At 55.9% G+C, this 23,740-nt stretch overlaps 1 protein-coding gene across 3 annotated transcripts in view; it reads right to left on the bottom strand.

Moving 5' to 3' along the window:
• The window catches only part of ADAMTS2 (ADAM metallopeptidase with thrombospondin type 1 motif 2), a 205,553-nt gene that overhangs the window by 83,500 nt on the left and 98,313 nt on the right, over positions 1-23,740 (bottom strand). For all 3 annotated transcript variants that reach the window (XM_032464910.1, XM_032464908.1, XM_032464909.1), the window contains exon 4: positions 1,529-1,731. In XM_032464910.1, the coding sequence (XP_032320801.1) occupies positions 1,529-1,731 (203 nt within the window). The remainder of the gene's footprint in view (positions 1-1,528; positions 1,732-23,740) is intronic.

Below are 23,740 nucleotides of genomic sequence, written 5' to 3'. Positions count from 1 at the left end.
TTTGGAGGGCAGCATAACGCTTGGGGGGAAAGCACATATTCTGAAGGCAGACGAGATTTTCTATCTACCAGTTTTGTAGAGTTGGTGTGAAGATTCCCTGAGATGACACAGGATAAGTGACCAGCACGGGCCTGGCACACGGGGCCATGTGTTAACAGCTCAGCCTGTGCGGCCGTCATGGTATCAACGTTATTTACTACGATTACATTACATTAAAGGTGCTTTTCAAAAATAAGGTGCGATTAAGGGTGACAACACTCTGCCAAACAAAGTAAGCTCTGAACATGTAACAGACTTGGCCCTGCCTTGTGGACGAGATGGCTGCATTCCAGAGAGGCAGGCAGGGGCCTCCCGGTCCGGTCCAGTGACCAGCCAGCTCACAGTCTCCCTCTGGCTCCTGACCTATCTCTTCACTAAGGCCCTGGTGGAGGGTCTTGCCTAGGGGCCGACTGAGTTCCCAGAGGCTCACCATGAACCAAGAAGCAGAACTGAGCACATGTCCTGCCCTCTCACTGCTCGCCCCCAGCCGGGCCTCTGCAGGACCCGGTTCACTGACAGGCTGCGGCACACAGCCCTGCTGCTTTACAACTCCCCACCGCCTGGGCTTCCCTGCCCACCTCCAGCCCCTGCCAGCCCGGGCTTCCTGCCGCAGATCCGCCCCTCCCACAACGCTTGCCCACAGCGTGTCCCGGTTGCCATTCTGATTATCTTCCCAGCAGGGCTGACCCGAAGCACCAGGCAGGGGGAGGGAGGACCTCCACATGGCCCAGGGCCGAGGGGACTACACTCTGTGCAAAGTCAGCATCCTGCACCTCCTGGGGGGGGGGTGCTGGAACGAGGGGCAGGGCCCCCACTTAATCTCCCAGGATTAAGGTAGACAGGGGACACGTGCCTCGTGGTGCCCTAGCAGGTGTAGGTGGCACAAGTAACCCCATTAAGGAGCCAAGCCTCACAGGGAGGAGGGGACGCTCTCTTCAATCTGCACTTCCTCTGACTACCTCAAGGAGAAGCCTCCAGGGGAGTCAGTCCGTCTGTCCCCCACCCTGACACACACTCATCTCCCGTCTGAGCGGCGCGGCCGCAGTGCAGCCGGCAGAAGGCAGGACTCTCCAGCTAGGATAACATCGCTTTATATGTCACTTCCAGGTTAACTTTACAATAAAGGGAGGTTGCCTTTGTGAATACTGTTAAGTTTTAAAAACAAGTCAGCTGATGTATAGGAAAATGTGCAGGTAGGTACGGCCAAAACTCAAGAGAACTGGTACAAAATGACTGGAGCTTGTGAAAAACCGCCTTAGCCTGCAAATAGCGGTGCCAAGTCAGAATTACCCAGATCTGCAGATGAGAAAACTGAGGTTCAGCGAGGTCAATGGGAGGGTCACCTTTTCTCAGCTGTGGACCCGGAGAGCCTCCCTGTGGCCACATCGCTCACTCCCAGCTCCACCAGGAAACAGTGGCAAGCGTGTGTGCCCCGGCCCCGCCGCGCCCCGGCCTCCCGGCCCCGCCCCCGTGCCCCGCCCCCACTCACGATGTTCATGAGGGTGAGCAGGTACTTCTGCACGTGCTCCTTCCCGTGGAACTGGACCACGGAGTCGTCCACCCCCAGCAGGACCTCGATGTTGTAGTCGTCGTCGGCAGCGTGCCTGCGCACCCTCCGCCTGGAGCTGTTGACGTGCTCCTCCAGGACACCCAGGGCGTGGCTGAGGGTGTCCAGGCTGCCCGGGGAGACCCCTGCAAGGAGAGAGGACACAGTCTGCTGCAGCAGCCCGGGCTCACCTGGGACGTAGCAGCAGGACAAAACGCCATTCAGACGCAGCCTGCCGGGTGCCAGCCTGGCTATCACCTTGCCAAGGGCACTCCTGTCCCCACTTCACAGAAGAGCAAACTGAGGTTCAGAGAGGCAGCAGTGACGTGCCGAGTCAACTCAGACCCAGCAGCATGCAAACCTGCAGCGCGGCCCGCACAGAGGCCAGGTCCGGCACCCAGTGATGAACAGAGAGGCCGGCAGCTGGGCCGGCAGAGCACCCTTTCCACCCTCTCACATGCTTGCACTTTCCAAAGGGCCACCCAGTGCCAAAGGGCAGGCTCCCAGGTGTTGCCACCCCGGTTGTAACTAGGGAAACTGAAGCCCAGCCCAGGTGACATGTTTTTCACTGCGTCTTTTCAGACAGATCCTTTAGAACTTCCTGCTCAGTCCCTGGCTAAAGCCAGGCCCCCTGTCTGTGTTCCAGGTCCGTCCACGCAGATTCTAGGCTGGGACCCCGACACGGGCACTCCCCTGGTTTACCTGTCTGTGCCCGCCCCTGGTGCCAAGTGCCGAGGAGATGAGAAGCTGCTGGACCTAACCATGCAGGGACCAGGACGAGCCTCTCTCATGACAGATCCTCCACCGCCGCCTGTCTGGCAAGGGCTCCCTCTGGTCCCCACAGGCTGGACACCTTGTTCAGAGTTTGCAGTCCATCTGGGGGGCATGGGCCTGAGGGGCCTCGGCTGAGGGGCCGGGGATGGAGCTCCATCCTGCTCAGGACCCCAAGATGTCATCACACTGTCTGTACAGCTGCAGCTTCTGCCTCAAGTCCCTTCTGCCTTCCCACTGGTCCTGGAGCCCACCCTGGACCAGAGACCCTGCCCCCACCTCTCAGGGTTGCAGCCGAGCTGAGCAGGCTGACTGTCAGCATCACTGGCAGGCCCAGACCACACTGCCCAAAATGCCCCAGTGCCAAAGCCTACCCCCTCACCCCCACACTAGTCTCTGTGTCTGTGACAGGTCCTTGACCCCGGGGTCCTGCTCCTCCTTGGCCTTCCTGGTGGGGGGAGGGGGTGTGTCTCAGAGCCTCCCGCCTTAGGAAGGACCTAGAACTTAGGTTATCATGCCATCACCAACCCTGCAGGCCTGCGGCTGAGGGTGGGGCCCTTGCAGAACAGTCCTTCTTGCTTGTCCCTTAGGCTCTTGTCTGCTGCCTCCTCCAGGCATGTCACAGTGGCATGCGACAGACCCTGAAGACACAGCACGGCTTCTGAGAACAGCAGGGTAACCCACAGGCAGCTGAGGTGCCCTGCCACCGGGGTCCAGTGCTGACCACGGGGCCTCTTTGATATGCATGACTGTCCCCATTTTACAGACAGGAAGGGCCCCGATGTGGCTGACTGTCAGCCAGAAACTCTCTCCTTTACACCTGCTCTCTGTCAGGTCTGAGGCACAAACCCGCAACCTGGCCACGGACAGAGACTGAGAAGGAAGGGTGGAGCTGAAGGAGCAGCAGATGAAGGACTTCACAGAAACAAGGAGTACGCTGAGGCCAGGGCTGAGCGGCTCCTTGCACTCCTGTGCCTCCTGGGATCCCCGTGCCACCTGCCAGGGCCCCACCCCGCCCCGCCCAGGCACACGTGCCCACGGCAGCCACTGCCCAGCGCTGCTCCTGGGACAGGCACGGCGGGGGCGGGGGGCGGGGGGCAGAGCCCTGCAGCGCTGCCTGGAGGTGACTCAGGGCTATCCTTGCTGCTCCCAGAGGGGACGCTGGCTACTTAAACCTGACAGGGGGTTTGAGGAATTGCTGCTCTATTTTTACACATTTATTTCTTTGCATTTCCAACAAGCAGGGACAGCTCACCTTCAGAGCCACCTTGGGAAGCAGAAAGATGGTCATTTCCATAAAAAAAATCTCTTCCCAGGGAAGAGGCTGGATCTCACCCTCTGCCCCCATCAAGCCAGGGGTCGCTGACAAGTGGTCCCTGGGCAAAGCCAGACCACGGGGGTGCCTGTTAGGGCCACGTGGTGTTTAAAACGTACCTTATTTGCCCGACTGTATTTCCAAATTGGGAGATGTCATGTTAAAATCTAGAATAGCCAGATTCTCTGAGAAATTAAGAAAGGAGTCACTGCAGAGGGTGGGGGTAGGGGAGTTTATCCTGAGCTGTGGAGAGACAGCCATGCCTGGAGACAGGACACAGGGGGACTCACTCCCCCGGCCACCTGGCCTGCCACCCTCGCTGCCCTTAAGGCATCAGAGTATGCTCCCCACCCTAACCCAAGAAGTCCGCACGCAGTGACCCTTCCTGACATTCTCTGTGGGGGGCTTCAGGGCTGCCATCAGGCCAGAGCTGGCTGGGGGACGTCTTGCAGCTGCTTCTGCCAAGCAAGCACAGGTTTTAACTACGTTGTATGTTGTAGGTCCATTAAAAGCAGTAATGTTTTCTAAGAACGCAGCAGAAATGTTAATTTCACCACAAGCGTAATGATTCTTATCATTATCTCGACCACGGTCATTTTGGGGGGATGGCTTGGACATTAAGGCCCAGCCCCTACAGAGATGCCCCCAAATCCAAGGTCAAAGTGCAGATCAAGGGAGGACAGGGCCCCTCGGGGGCCCTCACTACCCTCATTATTGTCCCCATTTTAGCATCAAGGAACCCCAGGACCAGAAAGTTTAAGGGACTCAGACAAGTCACAACACAGAGGGGCAGGGACCCAGCCCAAGTCATGGGATCCAAAGTTGTTAACATGCCCCGAGAGTGGCCCGTGTACTTCACCGGCAGCACGGGATGGTGTGGGGAAAGTGAAACTGGTAGAACCAAGCAGGTTTATCTGGAGAAGAGAAACCCCGGGGTCTGGAGTCTGCAAACCCCTTGGGAGCATGATGCAGCAGGTGCCACCTGCTCTGGAGGTTCAGGGGCGCCTGGGTGCTTGCTTTCCCTGTGCGAATCCCACGCCCAGGCTTTGCTGCACTGGCCTCTCCTGGGATGCCCTTCCTCCTGCTGCTGCTCCTGCCCAAATGTAGCCCCTCCCACCAGGACCAGCAGGAGCTCCCCAGAGGTCTAGAGGGAAGGGGACCCGCAGCCCTTGGTGCCAGGGCCCCACTGCCTCCTGCACTCCCTCCTGCACTGCCTCCTGCGCCAGACTGGATGTGTTTGGACCCCATCTGCCTCCCCCAGCTACATGCCTGCAAGTGGGAGGAGGGGCACAGAGCCGTGAGAAGCCACCGCTCAGTGGCGGGGAAGACCGCTGTCCGCTTTCCATGGAATGATCTTCCCTTCATTCCTCACTGGACCTACTCCCTGTCATCCATCAGGTGTCAGCCGAAATGTCCCCTCCTCAGGGGAACTTGCCTTATTTCATTATAAATTAAAATAGGTTCTTCCTTCCCTCAGTATCTCCCTGACAGCATCTTCCTTTCTTCTTTCATGAACACACCACCATTTGCAGCTCAGATCTCATACGTGATTTGCTGGGGCATTAACTGTCTTCTCCTCCCTGGGTAGAGGCCCCTCCCCGGAAGGCAGGGGCCCAGGGTCTCGGGTGCCTCGGTTTCCCCCATGCCTCACCGGTAACCGCAGGGCTGTGAGGGACAGGAGCCAGCACAGGGATGCAATGGGAGGCACTCAGGGCCAACAGTGGGGAGGCAGGGGGTCCCCGTGGGAGCCGGAAGCTGGGCTGGAAGGAGACGCAGGTTCAGCAGGGCTGGCCAACCCAGGCTTGACGGGGTGCGGTGGGGCGGGAAGCCAGAGCAAAAGTGAGGTGACTGGCAGAGGAGCAGGAGCTGGCACAAAATCCTGCTGTAAATTACTAACACAAGGCATAACCAAAACCAAATGACCCAGGAGGAGTTAAAACAAATGGGGCGAAGACAGAGGTGCCATGTTAATCGCCAACAAAAAGAAACCAGGAGTAATGACATTTATGAGATAAAATATAATCCAAGACGTTAAAGGGGCAAACTGACAAACAATTCACTGAGAAGATGCGAAAGTCCCGAAGTTCGACTCACCTAACAGAGCTTCAACCTGATACAAGGAGAAACAGACAGAGCCACAGTTCTTTGTGCATTTCAATGCCTTTATTCCAGAAAACAACACACGAAGTAGATAAAACATTAGGTAGGGCTGTCGGCTACCATTTGAAGGACTGAAACCACCTAATGTTTAAGCCTAACAACCAGAAAGATGAGTCCTGTTCAAGCACACGCGGAACAAATTCCAAATCTGACTGTACATTCGGACAAAAAGAAAACTTAAAAACCGTGTCCACGGCCGCTAGCACAGAGCAAAGACAGAGCAAAACCAGAGCAAACACGAAGGCAAGCCCTGAAACCCTGAGCACCAGCCATGAGATATGCTGTTCTAATTGCCCAGACCAAGAAGAGAGTATCAATTCCAATGGTCAGCTCAAGTAGAAAACCTGAGTAAACCTTAGAAGAAATGAAGAAAGTAGTTAAAGAAGAGCCCAGAAGGTTTTACAGAAGAGTTTTACCAAACTGACAAGGAATAGTTAATTCTCATCTTACACAGAATCAGTACACGAAGGTCAGTGCCTTTCTTGTACATAACAGTGACTGGCCAGGAAACAGAATGAGAAAACACGGCTATTCAACCACAGGAACAAACTCCACAAAATGTCTAGGAAGAGACAAAAATAATGAATGTATGCAGACCACACAAGGAGTAAATCAATACAGCGCAAGCCCTCCCACAAAACAAAATTCCTCAGTAAACGGAGACACGACGACACTCTCCTGGATTGCAAGCTGATTCTTCTCCAGAGTAACCCATAATTTTAACACAGTCTCCATCAAAAAATTGTTAAAATCCAACAGAATAATTACAAAATTCAACTGGAAGACTATGTATGAGAGACCAGCCAGGAAAAGTATTTAAGAAGAACAATAATGAGGAGGTACTTACCCTTCAAGCTCACAGAACGCACTGCAAGATAACATTAGTTAGAACGTAATGGTACCAGTGTCGTGAGAAACAGGTCCGTGGAACTGAATACAAAGTCCTAACGCAGATCCAAGCACACAGCGGGCCTCTGGGTAAAAAGGTGCATTGAACACATACATCCAATTGTGCGCCTCTTTGGAACCCCATTACAACTTTAGTAGAGAGATGTGTTTTTTTGAAGAGCCTACAGGACAAGGCAACAGGAGAGGAAAAAGTAACAGAACTGTTGGAGGCTGGAAAGCAGATGATATGGCCATGGACTTAGCATGTTGAGCAGATGGCCACGACTCTTCCAGTCTGCAGCACAGAAGCCTCTGGTACTCCTGGAAGTGGGGCGAAGGGTAGATTGAATAACTAGGACTCGTTGACGACTAATGCCAAACCCTCTCCCCACTCCCTGTGCCCCAGCAACAGCCCAATAACTAACACTGCACTGGTCCGGACACTCATTCTCTCTTGAAAAGGTGGAAAAGAAGGTCTCTGGGTTGCAGGCACCAGGTGTAGTTGCGAGCATGGGTACCACGCTAAAAAATAGGAGGATGAAATGAATGCCGCGACACCAGCCCGCTTCCACAATTCATGCTCCTAGAATGCTGGTGGTCAGGTCCTTACCCCCAGGCAGGAGGCTGGAGGAGGCTTCTCTAGGGAATCTGATCAAAGACCAGAAGGCAGCATCACTGCCATGACGCCCCTGACAACCAGCATCGAGACCCAGCCACTTCTTTTGTTGCCCAACCTTATGCGTGGGGTGGAGGGAGATAAATTAGGAGTTTGGGACTAGCAAATACAAACTACTGTGTATAAAACAGATAAACAACAATGTCCTACTGTAGAGCACAGGGAACTATAGTCAATATCCAGCAATAACCTATAATGAAAAAGAATATATATACATATGCATAACTGAATCACTATGCTGTACACCAGAAACTAACACAACGTTGTAAATCAACAATTCTTCAATTAAAAAAAAAAAAACATTTCAGCAGAAATAATAAACGAAGTGGAAGGACTGGGAAGATAAAGTTGAGAAATCTCCCAAAAAGTAAAACAGTAAGACCAAGAGACTTGAACCATCAGGAAAAAAAGATAAGAAAGTTAGAGGGCCAGACCAGAGGTATACCATCCATACAACAGAGGCTCCATAAAGAGAGAAAAGAGAACGCAGGGAGGAAAGAATTAATGTTTCTTGAAACAATTCAAGAAAATTTCCTACAACTGAAAGTTGCTCCCCGACCGACAGGGCCCAGCCAGCACCCGACGCGGAAGGTGAAACAGGCCAGCGGCATGGTACAGCACCGTGAAATTTCAGAACCCAAGGAGGAGTCCACATGCTATCACAGAGAGTGGGAGGGGGCTGGGGGAAGCAGCTACAGAAGAGGTCGCGAAGGACTGGAGGCAGAATGGTTTTAGACTTCCCCAAACCAGCATGAGAAGCAGGTAAACAGTGGAGCAAAGCCTTCACAATGTCTATACCAAGACGAGCTCTCCATCAAGTATGAAAGACACTTGCAGACAAGTAAGTTCTCTAAAGTTTTACCTGTCCGGCACCCTTTTGAAGCTACTGAAGGATATGCTCCTTCAAAACAAAAGAGGCAACCTCGAAAGTGGAAGGTTAGAGATACAGGAAGCAGGAGACGCAACACGAGGGAGGAGGGACTCCCCTGGAGGATGGTGAAGGGTGACCCCAGGGTGACAGCTCTGCGTCAGACGGCCCCCTCCCCGGGATGAGGCATGCAGACTGACAAGCTCGCACAGGTCCCTCAGGAGGCAGCCGAGACCTGTTCACGGCAGCGTTGCTTGGGTAGGCCGGGGGGAGTTAGGAGGCAACCTGGGTGTCATCGGCAGGTGAGACCCCACACAGTGCCACGCAGAGGTATGAAGTCTGACACCCACATAAACAGGCTGATCTTAGAGTGCTGGGGGCAAAAAAGTAAGAAACAGAATGAGATGCAATGTAGCACACACAGTCAAGGAGCAACCCTGATTTTGCAAAAATACACACTAACAAAAGGATACCCTTTGATCCTTTTGTTCTGAGAACGGTTGCTCACTGCAGGGGCAAAGGAGAGAGAATAATTTGTGGAGATAAATGGTTTCTTTTCTTAAATGATGTTGGGACAACTGGTTAGATAGAGGAAGAAAAGATCAAATCCTGACCCTGCACTGAGGATGATGAAAATGAAGTCATAAAAGTGCTAGAAGAAAATTCAGCTAAATGCTTTTTTATGATCTCAGTGTCAGGCAGGCTGTGAACTCCAAGGCTGGTGCTTTCCGGGTCCCCCTACGACTGCCCATTGCCCTGAGCAGTTTCCACACCCTTGGCCTTTGCTGGCGAGCACATGGGGGGATGGGTGTGCTCGCCCAGGGCTCTGTTACCGCCCAACTTGTCAAGCATGGGGATGCGAAGGAATGCTCTCCCCTCCCTAGTGCTCAGAAGCCCCTGAATCTTGAATCTCTACAACCGCCCTGCACAGCAGGAAATGCCATGTTGTTAAGGGGAGAGTGACACCCATGGAACTAGACCAGGGCCAGACGGCCAGCCCAGCTCTCCCTCTGTAACGCGCGCAGGCCCCTGCAGGGCCGGCGTGCCAGGCCCAGAGTCCTGCACACCAGCAGCCTGGAGGAGCACGCTGGCACCGCTGTCCCGGGCAGGTCATCTGGAGCAAAGTCATCCTTTCCATTTATCAACGACCAAGAAACAAGCCCTCCGTGACTGCAAATTCCCCTAAAGATGATCATTAAGATAAAATATGTTTATGTAGCAGCATAATGAGGACACGGCAAAAGCCCTGTTTGGAAGCTGGCAGGCTCTTTGGAGGCTCTGAAAAGCAGAAAGAGGCTCAGCCCCTTGGGGGCCATCAGCACAGAGCCCCACTGGTGAGCTTTATTAAAAGAAGCTCATTAGGATTATTTCATCCCAGCCCTTTATAACTTTATTACCGAACCGGAATTAATTTTGGCAACTCCAGCAGACGCAGCTCATCCAGTGTCATTTTTATGACTCGAGGTGGAGGGGAGGAGTGGGGAGGGGCTCCTGGGGCCCGGCCAGCCCCTCAGCACTCGTCCATCAGGGCCACATCTGTAACAGCTGCACCGAATCTCAGAGACCAGAGCTGCAAGATGCGAACGTTGTCTGGAGTCCCAGGTCTGCTTACCCTTACAGACCTCTGGGCGGAAATGGTGGGGGGTCTTGAGAAAGGGAAAGAAACTGCCCCCAGGGCATGCCCTCCCAGGGATGGGGGGGGGGCCAATGCTCCTCAGTGGTGGACAGGAAACACCCAGACTGCCCAGCACCCCCTGCCCCCAGGAGGCAAACGGAGCCACCTGGAGCTATGCTGCGGGGCAGCCCACCCCTTCTCTGGGTGACACTCCTTGATTGTCGCCTGGTGAACCTCCCCGCCCCACACCGAACCCCCAGCTCCCAGTGCACCCACATGGCCCAGGCAGGGGCTGTGGGCACCTCCTCCTCTCAGGAGAAGCAGGGCTGAGAGATGGAGGGAACAGGTGACAGACATCCATTAGGGCCTGATTTCAGCCGCACGCGAAGCTGATATACCCCCCGACTCCAGCTCTTTGAGTCAGTTCATTTGGATTCTGCCTTGAAACCACAAGAGTCCTAACATGCCCCCGCCACACACACAAACACACGCTCACACACGATCACATGCACTGGTCGAGGCTAGACACCGTCTCTTGGTCTTGTAGCCAGAGCGCCCTGAGACTTAGCATCACGCGGGGCTGCTCTGCTGCGTCTCCTAGTTTCGGAGGAACTCCAGTGCAGACAGGGCAGGGAGAGAGACAGCCCACTGCGGATTTAAGGTATGCGGCCAAGAGAAGGGGCTGGGCGCCCACAGGTACGTGTCCTTGAGAAGTAAGGGTACCTGCAGGAGTGCTGAGGCCACTGAGGTTCAGCCCAAACCAGTGGGGCCCTGCTGAATGCCCAGAAGCTCTTTGCAGCAGAGCCCGGGGCCTGCCGTCCACAGCCCTCACACGGAGGGCCACTAACACCCCTGCCCCGCTCTGCACTCTGGCACCAGCGGAATGGCCTGGGTTCCGCTGCACCCTCCCTGCTCCCCCGAACCGCCATCCAGCTGGCTTTGGAAGCCCACCCAGGTCCAGGGATGCACGAGGGCTCCTTCAGCCACTAGGCACCTGGGAACTGGGGCTGCAAGTCCTCCCCTGGCGAGCTCCTGCACACGGCCAAGGCAGGGCAGGTCCCTAAAAACGGCCTGTCTGCTGGCGGTCAGTGGGGAGAAGGGGAACTGGCCCCAAGTTACCTCTGCACAGCCGCTCACCAGCCCGCAGCAGCCAGATGGCGGGATACAATGGAGAGACTGGCAGATCGTTTAATGAAAATATTTACTGTGAACTTCAGAACAAAACACAGACACCCACAGGTCCCAGCAGAAGGGAGGATTCCCTGGGATTTCGTTTTGAATGTAGAGGAAGTGGGAGGCTTGGCAAGTGGGGTGCTGACGGGCGACGTCGAGGGGCCCTGGTCCTCGCGGCTTCCGCCCGGGCACAGCTTGTACAAAGGCGTCACAGGCAGAGAAAGCCCACGCTCCGGAGTCCTAGATTTGGACATCCAGCAGCCTCCGAGGCATCGCTACCCAGAAGGCCCTCAGGCACCCCACGCTCAGAATTCCAGGACTAAATGCCTTCTCCAACCCCCACCCCACGGCACTGCCCGCCTCGGTTCATGGCAGCCGCACCCACCCAGGCCCGCACCAGGAGCAGGGCCTGCTTCTCCCCACCCACAAAGTCGCTCCACCCTCATCCTAAGGGTCTCTGAACCTGCCCCCACAACCCCACACCCCAACCCTCTGTCACGGCCCCAGCTCACGCCTCCACCAGGAACCAGCTTCTCGGTCTTTGGAGCCTCCAAATCCAAGTTCCACAGGGTGCATTTCTCTCCAACTGCCCACTTGCTTCTCCCATTGATCCCTTCGTCTTCTCCAATATGAAGCCCCGAGTCATGCAGGGTGGGCAAGGACTCTGCAGGGTGGTGGTCCTGGTGCTTTGAGAGGGGCCTGGTGCCAGCACAGGCAGCAGGTGTGGGACGCTGCCCAGCCCTGCTCAAGGCTCACTGTTGCACGGACTCTCAGCAGCCTGTCCACACCCCCTCCCTTGGCCTGGGCCTGGACTGTCCTCCGCTCCTCTGTCCCCTGCTGTACCCCTCCTGGCCCCACCTGGAACCCAGCACACAGGGGTGCTGGGGCGAGGACAAGTGGCTCCCCTGGCTGACACTGGGACTCAAGGTGGCACTGCAGGATGGGTCACACGGCAGCATCAAGCCACCTTCCTAGGAGGGAGAGTTCCCAGGCACCGTCATAAGCAGCATGATGGGAAATGGCCCCTACTGTTGATGATGAGATGACACCAGGGACATCGAGACTTTACGGACATCCCTTGTTTATTCTCCCAGTGGCCCTGTGGAGCAGGGATGGAGTCCCTCTTGTGCAGATGGAGGGACAGGCCCACGTCACGCTCTGGCCCATGGGATCAGAGCAGCAGGTAAGGTGTCTGACTCCGGAAATCCAGCTCAGCCCACTGCACCCGAGCTCGGACAGCACCGCTCCGAGCCAGCCGCCCTGGGGTTGGTGGACAAGAGGCTGCTGAAAGGAGGGGGTCACACGCCAAGCCGGGGGCCTTGCCCCAGAGCCAAACCACCGTGACCCTGCGGCACAAGGACACACACTCCGCCTCACCGCGTCCCCTTCCAGCCCTGAGCTGTGGGGCTCTAACAAGGACTGGGAGGAGCAGGACAGCGTTTCCATGGCAGCAGAAAGCATCCTCAGCTGCTCAGCACCCTGCCCGCCTCGCTCTTTGCCTTGTTGGTATCTTGCTCTGAGCTGCTGAGATGGTCTAATCAGGAGTGGGCACTGGACAGTAGGAGAGAGACGCTGAGGGCCCAGATTCAGGGTCGCCGCGCTCAGCAGTGCCTGGCACAGCTCTGGGGACAGGTGTGCCCTTTGCATGGACTCTGCGGTCAGTGCCTGCTTGGGACGTGCACGTGCGTGAGGTCCTTTTGCTTTAAAACCTTTCTGTGGCCCGAGCAGGATAGTGGACAGAAAGATTCCGAAGATCCCACACTGGGCATGTCCAGGGCCTGCTAAAGAGTGGAGTCCGGGGGACTGCCCTCGCCCCCCGGGGCCAGGAGGGCAATGGGGCAGCCCTGGGGCTGAGGCCTCCTGACTGACATTCAGGGAGGCCCGCCCATGGGACTGAGAAGCCCACATGCCCCTCTCCCATGATGCTTCCTGCCTTCAGAGGCTACAGTCACTGAGGAGGAAGGCAGGGGACCCCTCCTCCGTGGGGACCTGGGGCTGCCACAGAGACACACTCTCCGTGCTCCCCACCCCGCACCAAGCCTCCTGTCAGACCACGGTGTTGACGGGGCTTAATTTGATCAGCCCCAACCAGAGAGGGGAGGAAATGAGAAATGAGAGCAAGTGCTGAAGCCTGTAAATTTAATCCGTGACGCAGCCTCACATGGGCCTTTCCTAACAGACCGCGGGGAGGGCGTAGGGGATGCCCTCCAAGCCAGGGCCCACGGCCGCCCGAGGGCTGCGCTTCCTGCAGAGACGATGGCGCGGGGCCAGCTCACCGGGCCCCTGGCTGCCCTGGACAAGGGCTCCAGAGGACAGGCCGGTGGCTGAGCGGGCAGAGAACCTCAGAGTCATCATGTTCTAAGGTTTGGGGTTTCCTTTACTGGTTTAACAGCAGGTACGACCCAGCCAGTGTCTGTGCAAGTCAGACCCTGGACCACGGTGCTCCTGCCTGTCTGTGCAGGGCAGCAGGGCCACTGTCACGACGGCGTGTGCCGCCACCCCACCCAGCCACCCCAGCACACGGACACCAAGAGGTCTGCTGGGGCCTGCGGGTCCCAGGGTCCCATCTCCTGCAGCGCCAAGTAGGGCAGGAAGGCCTCGCACGACCCCACCCTGGCCCACCTGCCTGCCTCCACTCGGGGCTTCTCCCATCCCTGAAGCTTGCTCACTGGGGCAGAAACACCCTCTCTGACCAGCTACCCGTCTGCCCAGCCAAGCCTGCTCCTCCTTCTAGGTACAGCCCCGACTCTTCTCCTGTTGGGGAAGTTCCTGTCTGCCTGCCCCTCCCCAGGCCCTCCCCCAGACTGAGTTGGTGGATCCTTCCCTGGTCCCCAAAACCTACGTTTTCATTCATTCATTCATTGGTTCATTCACTCCTCCAGTATTTCAGTCCCGACCATCTGCCAGGCCTGTCTTATCTGCAGGATAACCTCCATGCAGCATCCCGGGGCCATGTGACCATCACAGACTTGCCGACTTGCTCTGACTTGTTCCCCAACACACACACATTCATGCGTGTGCGCACAAGCACACACGCATGCACACTCACTCTCACAAGCTCACCACTCACCCACACTCGCATTCTCACACACACACATGCACACACTATGGGGAATTCCTGGAAGACTGAGGCCCCCTTTGACCCCTCTCCAGGTCCCCAGACACTCACAAGGAACTTGGCACAAACAAATCAATAAACCAGGGCCCAAACCACCTGTTGGATACATGAAAAATGACTGTTACCCTAAGGCTACTTCTGAGCAGACCGAGGCTGTGAGGGCCCGCGGGGCTGCCGGCGTGGAAGCAGTCGCTGCCGGCATTTCCCTGGCAGGAGCAGCCGTGAGCAGCACCTTGAGGGGAGGTCCGTCTGCTCCTTTCCTGGCCATCTTTTACAGGGGTGGAGCAGGGGGCAGCCGGGAGGCTAGGGGTGGGTGGAGGCTGCACGTTCAGAGGGCTTGGCCTGGCCTTGCAGCGGGTCTGCTGCGGCTACTGACCTACCCCCTTCTCCTGGGAGAGCCGTTGCCATGGCTCCCGGCACTTCCTGACAGCCTGCAGGAGCCATCGGAGAAGACACCGCTGCTGGCCCAAGCCTCGGGCCATGCGTCATGCCAACGCGACACTCACTGGGCCCCCCAACCCAGTCCTGAGGGTCCCCACTGTGCCAGCCAGCCAAGGATTTGGTGCCGGCAGGGACCGCAGGTGGCCAAGCTGAGCGTGGCACGATGCCTCCCCTCTTTGACCCAGACACACCTTGCTTACGTATCAAACACAGAGAAACAGCCTGCATCTCCAGAAAGAAATATGCTCTCCCATTTTTCCCTGGAAACACAGGCCCTCTTGGCTTATCTTTTGTTTTTTTCAGTTTTAACTGAGAAATATTTCCCCCAAGAGAAGCCACGTGGGAGTGCAGCCTCAGGCCACGGGGCAGGGAGGGGTGGAATGCTGGAAGGCGGTGGCTGGGAGGAGGAAGGTCCACGTTACTGGGCGTTGAGTGTAAAGAAATCAGGAATCTGGATTTGCATGTGAAGTCTCGGGTCCTTAGGTATCAGAAGGCAAATTAAAAATAATGTGAGCCCTGTGCTACCAGCCAAAGCTGGGCTCCCAGGTCAGTCTGCCACCTCGGCTCCACACCTGGCATGCCCAGCTCCCAGGAGCCCCCCTATCTGCCTGGGGAGCCTGTGGGATGGTCAGGTTCTGAAGAAAAAAAAAAAAGAAAAAAAGAAAAAGTGAGCCGGCGGCCTGCAGCCCCGCAGTGACTGACACGGCCAAGCCACTCCCTCTCTGGGCCCGTTTCCCCATCTGAAAAATAGGCATAATGACCTCAGCAAGGGCTCACAGAGGACATGCTCAATGCACATGAACAGCTGGGGCTCAGGGAACATGAGGGGGCCTTAAGGCCCTCCATCAGAGAATCGGGGAAAGAGGGTGACAGCCCGAGTCAGACTGAAATGGCCTGGAACTGAGCAAAGTATGGGAACTGGTCACAAACACCAGCCCCCTGTTTCTTTCCCCACAGGTGAGTGATACCCAGCCCCGCCTGGGCCTCTGGCTGCGGCCCGAAAAAGCTCTTCTGAGAGGTCCCGCCCCAATGTGGGGCTCAGGGGAGCAGCCCTCAGGCCCAGCCCCCGGGAGCCCCCCTTCCCAGGCTGCTCTTGAAATCACCTCCAAGAAGAATCACTTCTGCTTCCAAAGATCCCCAGGCAGGAAATGGGCCGCAGGCACCATGAATATTTAATTACATTAATTGTCCAAGTTCAATGCACATCATCACTCTCTAAGCACCTTATGGGAAATTGTAATTAAGCGTGAAATGGCTCGTTTTTACAACTCCCCTTTCGCACCCTCCTCCAGGCTGCTGGGAGCCCCTGCCCGGCCTCTCTCGCTAATGCTCACCTTCTTTCTTCCTCATTTAATTTTCTGACCTTTTCCCTTGACATCCCTGCCCCACACAATTCTGCGCCTTGGCACATACACACCAAGCCCCATAATTACGTAACTACAAACCTCTCGTGGAAATTTGCTCTTGACTTTGTTAGAGAGCACTGTAATCAAGTCCCCGAGAGTCCCGATCGATGGGCTGGCCCGTCGGAGGAAATACATTGCAGGATTAAGTGGTTTATTAGCGAGAGGAGACCCAGGAGGGTGGCTGGGGCCGGCCAGCAGGCAAGGTGGGCAGGCGCCTGGGTGCGTGCGGTGACTAGGAGGCACAGCCCGGCCCTCCCTGCGCCAGCAGGTGTTGGTCCTGAAATGCTTCCCCGGGCTCAGCTGTGACAAGCATGGGCAGGTCCAGAGGCCGTCACTCACGCACACAATGACCTGTCCAGGGCCTAAGGGAGGCCAGATGGAGACCTAACCTCCAATATACATCAGAAACACACGTAGGATGTGACACCTGTGAGGCTGCGCACACAGGTGCATAGAGAGGGCGAGATCTGGAGAGGGAGGCCTGCGGTCCTATCTCTGGAACCCTTGCCTGGTGGGGGCTATGGACTTGACAGCGTGTCTGCGCCTTGGTATAAGACTTCTTTTATTTCATGCACACACTTAAAATGTACCTGTGTGGTCTCCTTCACTTTTTAATACAGTGGGGCTTTCAAAAAATGGAAGGGAATCAGGTTTCTCTTACACATCTGAGATCGGGGTGGTGTATTCCGAGCACAGACTCATGCTGGCACACACGTCCTCAGAAAGGTGCAAGGACCAGGCACCAAGGTTTGGGGGACTGCCCAGCGTCCAGTCTCCCTTCCTGGAGCAGCAGCCCAGTTGTGTTCCTGTTCCCAGGAATCACTGGTCCCTCACAGGCACACAGCCTTCTTCTAGCCAATCAGCCTCTCCCTCACTGGACACTGTCTTGAGCCAGGTAGGTCAGGAGACAAAAAAGCTGTGGGGTCACCAAGACGGGTTCACAGCTGTCCAGCCCCTCCTGCAGCCAGGACCTGGCTTCCAGGTCCTCCCCCAGCCCGGCCCCCTGCCACCCCACTGACTGTGGGTGTCCTACCGCCCAGTAACCCCACCCTGATGCAGGGCAGCGGGACCCTGTTCATGCTGTCTGCCCCCAGAGAACCTCCCTGCTGCACCGGCATCCAAAGTAGGTGCCCAGAGACACTACTGCCCCACGGGGCTTAACCCCTGCTCTGCAGGGAATTCTGAACGCGCTGCATCCCATCTCCCGGGTGGGGTGTCCCAGGAGAAATCTGCCAGCTCTAAGCTCGGAGCGGGTGCAAGGCGGATCCCCACAGCAGACTGAGCTCGGGAGACTGGGGCCCTCCACGCCGGGGTCTGTCTGTTCACCATGGAGCGCTGTGCATCCTCTGGGCGTCACGCTCAGTCTCTGCTCCCCTCCTTCCACGCCTGCTGCCTCCACCTGCAGGACCATGTGTGGGCTGAAGGGGCCTGCCCGTCTACAGCCTGCACCGCCCTCCCGGGCTCCAGACCTGCCACCCAGCTGCCCACAACTCCCCTTCATGTCAACGAGCCCCAGGCAAACCGGCGCCTCTCCTACCCGTATCCTGGAAAGCACCGCTGACCGCCCATCTCCCCTCCGCATCCAAAAAGTCATCAAACCCTGGCACCTTTCCACTTCGTTCCTCGAATTCTGCCGCCTCTCCTCTGCGAGTGATGAGGTCACACCTCATTACCTCCACTCGGCTGGCACCGGCCTCCGCACAGAGCTCGCCACGTCGGCCCTGCAGCGGTTCCCGGGCTGACCCAGACCCCCCCACCAGGAGTGGGAGCCTCACTGGCCAAGGCCTGACCAGCCCCTGCCCCTCTGTCACCACTTACACTTGTCTCCTGCCCGGGAGATCTGCTGACGGCCCTGCAATGCATTTACAGCCACGGGTCCTAGAAAATACTGCTTGCTCTGCCCACAGTGCCCACCCTGGCCTTTCCTGGAAGACTCCTATTCAGTCTTTAAAACCCAGGCCCGTGCCCCAGCTCATAAACCTACAGACAGAGAGAGTCACTCTCTTTTCTAGACTCTCACAGCACCCTGTGTTCTCCTCTGCTAAAACACTGACCACATGGAACTGTTAAATTCACAAGCTCCCGAAGGAAAAGCACGCGTTGAATTCATCTCTAGACCACCAGCCCTGGCCGAGAGGCAGGTCCCAGCGACTGGCTTATGCAAGGCAGGATGAAGGAATAAACCAGGAGCAAGAAAAGGAGGCTGCCCCCGCGTCGCAGGACACCGCAGAATGCTCAGGGGGTGTGGAACAGAGATGATGCCCTTCGTGCTTGGGGAACCAAGCGCCCATCCACCTACATGTGCCCGAGTTCTGCCAGCTGTGGCAGGCCCGGGCCGAGTGCTGATCTGAGGGACGCCGAAGCGAATCAGCTGGGAAGCCTTAAGAAACTCACCCGGCCCTTTTTCTCAGGTTGCAGGGGTTGGTGCTGCCAAACTTCTAGGTAATGGGGAAGACAGCCTTCTCCCCATCTTGACCCCAGGTACCCAAACCAGGCCAGTGAAGGTGCTAGGTGTGCCAAGCCTGGCCTTGGGGGAGAGGGGAGTGGGGAGGGAGGTGGGAAGGAGGGTGGACCACCTCTTTCCAAACCAAACATAGACTCCAGTACTGATGCCGACCGACTTGGTCCCAGTCCTGGGCCCCCACATGAACCATGTGAGCCCCAGGCAGATCTCCCAGTAGGTCCCGGGGTCCCCTCTGCACCAGGATTGCTCCAATAGTCCTCCCTACCTGCCAGGGCACAGGTCACCCCTCATCTGGTTCAGCCCCTCCTCAGGCATCGTTCTGCCTCAGCCTTGCCTCCTGTCTCCCCGATGCCCATCAGCCCCTAGTCCTAGTCTGGGCTCCCCTCCTGTTTCAGCTGCACTGAGCGGACAGGCAAAGCCTCAGCCCCCAGCCCTGAAGCCCCGTGCCACGCCCTAGCTTGTCAATGTCGCTGAGCCTCGCGAGATGTTGACCCATCAACTGACCACACCCTGCCCAGCCCTCTGCCCAGGTTGACTCCAGTAGGGGGAGGGGCCATCCAGGGAGAGAAAGAAATGAAGAGTGGATGGACTGGGAGTGCCAAGGCCACGATGGTGGGGGGGGGGGTGGGGGGTGGGGAGGCAGGTTACGAAATACTCGAGTGGTCAAGGTAGATCTCATTGAAAGGGGACATGTGGGCAAAGACCTGAATGAGGTGAGGGAGAGAGTCGTGGGGGCATCTGAGGAAACGTTAGGTAGTTAGATAAGTGGGGGCACCGGGCAGATAAGGCAGAGGAGAGGGAGGATGGTTGGAAGTTGGCAGAATGCGTGTCTTCAGCATAAAAGGGCTTTACTTCCTCTAAATGAGCGCCAGCAAGAGATGGGTTAGACCCTGATGGCCGCACCTGAGCAGTAGTGACAAGGACCTATTCGGACGTGACCCAATGCTCACTGTAATATAATCAGCGTTGTGGCTTAGCCCCTCCCCCCATGGGTTTTTCTGTGTGCGTCACGGGTGAGGACATGCACGGAAGGGGACGAGCATGACTGAGCCCTCCAGGGGCAAGAGCTGTCCATCAGGAGGCCACCTCTGAGCAAGGGCGTAAGGCAAGGCGCAAGCAGAGACCCTGCTGTCCGCCCTTGCATCAGCCCGCCCCCCGTCCTGGGACGTGGACTTCTGCTCTACTAATAAAATCTTTAAAATCCTTCACTACACAGAGCTTACATCTCCCATCTGAATTCTTCTCTTTCAGGCAAAACAAGAACCAAGGTTTCTCCCCTCCTTGGAGTCACAGAAAGAGCATCCAGGCAGAAGGAAGAGCCTGTGCAGAGCAGGGAGGCCAGGAGGAAGGCAGTGGGCAGTGGCTCCGAGAGGCCAAGGGCCAGGTCACACAGGGGCTGGGAGACGGTGAAGACCGTGTCTCTTACGCTGAATGAAGTGGGGGCCACTGTGGGGGTTTAGGCAGAGGACAGACATGATCTGTCTGAAGGCATCCGAGAATGACTGGAGGAAAGTGGCGTATTGTGGGATTTCATTTACGTAAAATGCCTGGAACAGGCAAATCCATGGAGACAAGAAGGTGATTAGTGTCTGCCTAGGGGTGGGGGGAGGGAGAGATGTTCGGGGATACCTGAGGAGTGTGGGGTCTTCTGGGGGTGATGGAAACATCCTAGACTGATGTGGTAATGGCTGCACAACTCTGAGAATATATTAGGAGTCACATAATTGTACATTTTAAATGGGGGAATTGTATGGTATGTGAATTATATCTCAATAAAGCCATTAGAGAGAAAAGAATGACAGCTGCTGCACTGAGGCTAGACCCCAGCAGGGGGGCTGGGCTGTGGCAGGGGGCGAGGCAGGGAGGCTTGTGAGGAGGTCGCTGCAGCCACCCAGGCAGAGGGGGTGGCTTAGCCTGAGGTGGGGCCAGCGGAGGGGAGGAGAGGTGGTCAGGCCCTGGGTGGCTTTGGAAAGTGAAGCCAACAGACTTCCTGACAGGCTGTACAGGGGGTGTGAGAGGGAAAGAGGGGTCCGTGGTAACTCAGGGCCTTAGGCTGTGCAAATGGAGGGAGTATCCGCTCTCCACAGAGACAAGATGCAGCCGGTGGAGCAGCGGTGTGGGTAAGGTCTGTGTCCGTGAGGGTACTGAGTTCATTATTTCTGTTAGGCATCCAAAGGTCAAGAAGGCAGTTGGGAATTGAGTCTGGGGTGCAGGAGAAAGGTCTGGGCTCAAGAGACAAATCAGGGAGCCATCAACATTCCGATGATACCCAAAGCAGCAAGACGGATGAACACGCCAAGCGGGAGGTGTGGAGGCAGGCGAGAAGGGCTCCAAGGACGGAGCCCTGAGGTCCACCCACACACTCAGAGCGAGGAGGAAAGAGAGGTGGTCAGCAAAGACTAGTGTGGGGGTCAGAGTCCACGAGAGCAGGGTGTTCCATGAGCCACACCAAGGCTAGGAGGGACCAGCCCCGTCACATGCTACCAAGGGAAACTTGATGGCTAGCCAGTGGATTTCACAACATGGAAGTCATCGGTGACACTGAGGAGGACAGCTTTGGCAAAGCAATGGGAGAAAAGGCAAGTGGGGTTAAGACAGAACGGGAGGAGAGGAACTGGAGACAGTGACTCCTCGTGGGGGAGTTTTGCTGTAATGGGAGCCTAAAAAGGACGACAGCCAGCAGGGAGCGCATGAGGATGGGGACGTGTAGCCAGCAGGGAGCACATGAGGATGGGGACGTGATGTAGGAGGTGCTGAGACAGGAAAGACAGGAAAAGTGGCCTGGGAAGGGGAGAGCACTGGGAGTGCGGTCTGACTGCTGGCAGCTTGAAGACCCACTGGGCACTGTGACAGTCCCTGTAAAGGAGACCGCCCGTGAGGCTGAGTGTCTTCCTGCAGCTCTGTTTGGGGACTCCCAAGGTCCAAAGTAGGTAGAGAAGGTCATTCTATCAGGACGCCAGCCAGTGTTACAAAGCAAGAGTGATCACAAGGCGTGAACAGTATTTAAGTAATTTCAGAGAAGGAAGCTGGATCGGGGTGAAGAGAAGACACGGCGGGCAAGAGACAGGAAAACTCAACAGCATGGATGGGCTGATGGTTTGTGAGAGTTTGTGATCAGAGGGCGTGATGCTGAAACAGGTTACAGGTTACGCAGGGACCAAGGTTCCTGGCAAAATAAACCTGGGGCATGATCACAGATGTCACCAAAGAAAAATCCAGTTTGTGAGTCCTTTTGGACACCCTGAAACCTGCGCCATCATCAAACTGGCGGGAGGTTTCCCAGAAAGCGACCCTCTGCCTAATGAGCTCCCGTAATGCGTGTCAAGGTGCGGGCTTGCGGGGCTGCGAGGCGGGAGCTCCCGAAGCCGGCGCCTGGCCGCCTCCACCTCAGGCGCTGCCGTGCGAGGCACTGACACAAGGCCGGTCATGGCTGTACAAATTATAAACATTCTCAGATTCAGAGCTCATGTCCCGTCTCTTCCGGGGGCTTTGTCCAGAAAGGGAGGTGGAACTCTTGGCATAACTCAATGGGCCTCCCACAGGACGACTCTGATGAGCTCAGCCCAAGTCAGGGGGGAGGTCTCAGGTTCGGCGGAGGAGGAGGAACCCCAACACTCAGGAGAATCTGATGGGAGGACTTAGCTGGAGTCTGGGTTTCGCTGACAGATGGGCTTAGCTGCATGGATGAGGTAAACCCAGGCCCTTTGTGGAAGCTGCCGGAGAACAATGATGTCCTTTGGCCAAGAAGAAACTGCAGTGTGAGAGGAAGAGAGGGGCGAACCCTCCAGAGCGGGAGGCCAGGCTGCTGCCGGCTGGGCTGAGCAACAAGTCTCATCACCACGTCAACCAAGGCGATGTGCAGACACCCGGAAACTACTCCGGACGGCGTGGACACTTCCTGGTCCCCGGCAGCCCTCCTGTGTGACCCTGACAGGCGGCCAGGGCTTGCGCCCCAGGCAGCCTCAGCGAGGCACGCCGGCCAGCAATGACCTCACACTCGTGGAAAGTGAGGCCACAGCGGATCGGTCCAGAGGCACCCCCTCCTCCGCAGAGCCAGGCGGGCTGGGTCTGTTATTCTGCACTTTCATGAGTCAGAGTCTTCAGTCTCACTGCCGTCAAAACAGAGTCAAAATCAATTTGATGTCCAAAATGATGTGAAAAAGGCAGTGTCAAAAGCCATTCTGGAGTTTCAATTTATTGAAGTCGAATGGTGGCAGCCTGTTGGAGAAGTTTACTTTCGGGCAGGATTCAAGTTTGCTCCTTCCTTCATTGTGCAATTTGAATTTGTTTCGGTGTTTCAGGAAGTGACAGATCACTTTTGCATGAAAAGTACAGTTAAAGGAGATACAACTCTCACGAAGTCTGTTTCTAAGTTCTGAGCATGTGAAAGAGATTTACAGCAAGTAAAAATTAATTGTACACAAAATAGTGTGTATACCTGTTTGTATGCAGTTTTTGAAAGGAGTAATGAAGCCATTTGTTAATTTTTCAAGCAAACATCCCTCTTTCTATTGAGGGGAAAGAACCCTTCCTCACCCCATGTGGCCCTGGTCTGTGTGTAAATTGTGCCCATCTTGCTCCCAGCTGGCTGCAGGGAAGTCACATAGCCCACACCTGGCACCCCGGTTCCCATCACAGTGACTGGCCCAGAGGGTGGCCGTGTGACTGCCCCGAGGCCCTCCACAAGGTCTGGACACTGCGAGAAAGAAATATTCCCTTCTTGGGTCAGCAAGTTCACTCATAAGCTTAGGGCTGCTTATGTGGAAAGCCAACCTGAGGCGAGGTCTGTGCGGAAGAGAGCTGAGTCAGTAGAGGGAGGGAGGGACAGAGCCTTGGCAGCTTCCTTTGGTCAAGCTATGCCCACTGTCACAGTCACATGCTTCAGTACATTTCCTTTCTTTTGGCTTAATTAGATTTGTGTCTCCATCACTTACACTTTGGAGGACCCTGACAAATACAGAGTCCTTTATCTTTCTCATGCTATGGCCCTAAGAAAGGTTAAGAATGAACTGTCTAATGATTGAATAAAGGAGTTGGTACACACACACACACACACACACACACACACACATATGTGCACAATGGAATGCTACTCAGTCATAAAAAGGAATTAAATAATGCCATTTGCAGCATTACAATGGTAATGGACCTGGAGATCATCATACTAAGTGAAGAAAGCCAGAAAAAGAAAGAAAAATACCGTATGACATCACTTATATGTGGAATCTTAAAAAAGAGACAAATGAACTTATTTACGAAA

This window comes from Camelus ferus, chromosome 22, assembly GCF_009834535.1.
Source record: "Camelus ferus isolate YT-003-E chromosome 22, BCGSAC_Cfer_1.0, whole genome shotgun sequence".
In the NCBI taxonomy this organism is placed as follows: Eukaryota; Metazoa; Chordata; class Mammalia; order Artiodactyla; family Camelidae; genus Camelus; species Camelus ferus.
The sequence above is the reverse complement of the archived record's forward strand: the minus strand, read 5'-3'. Positions and strand labels throughout refer to the sequence as shown.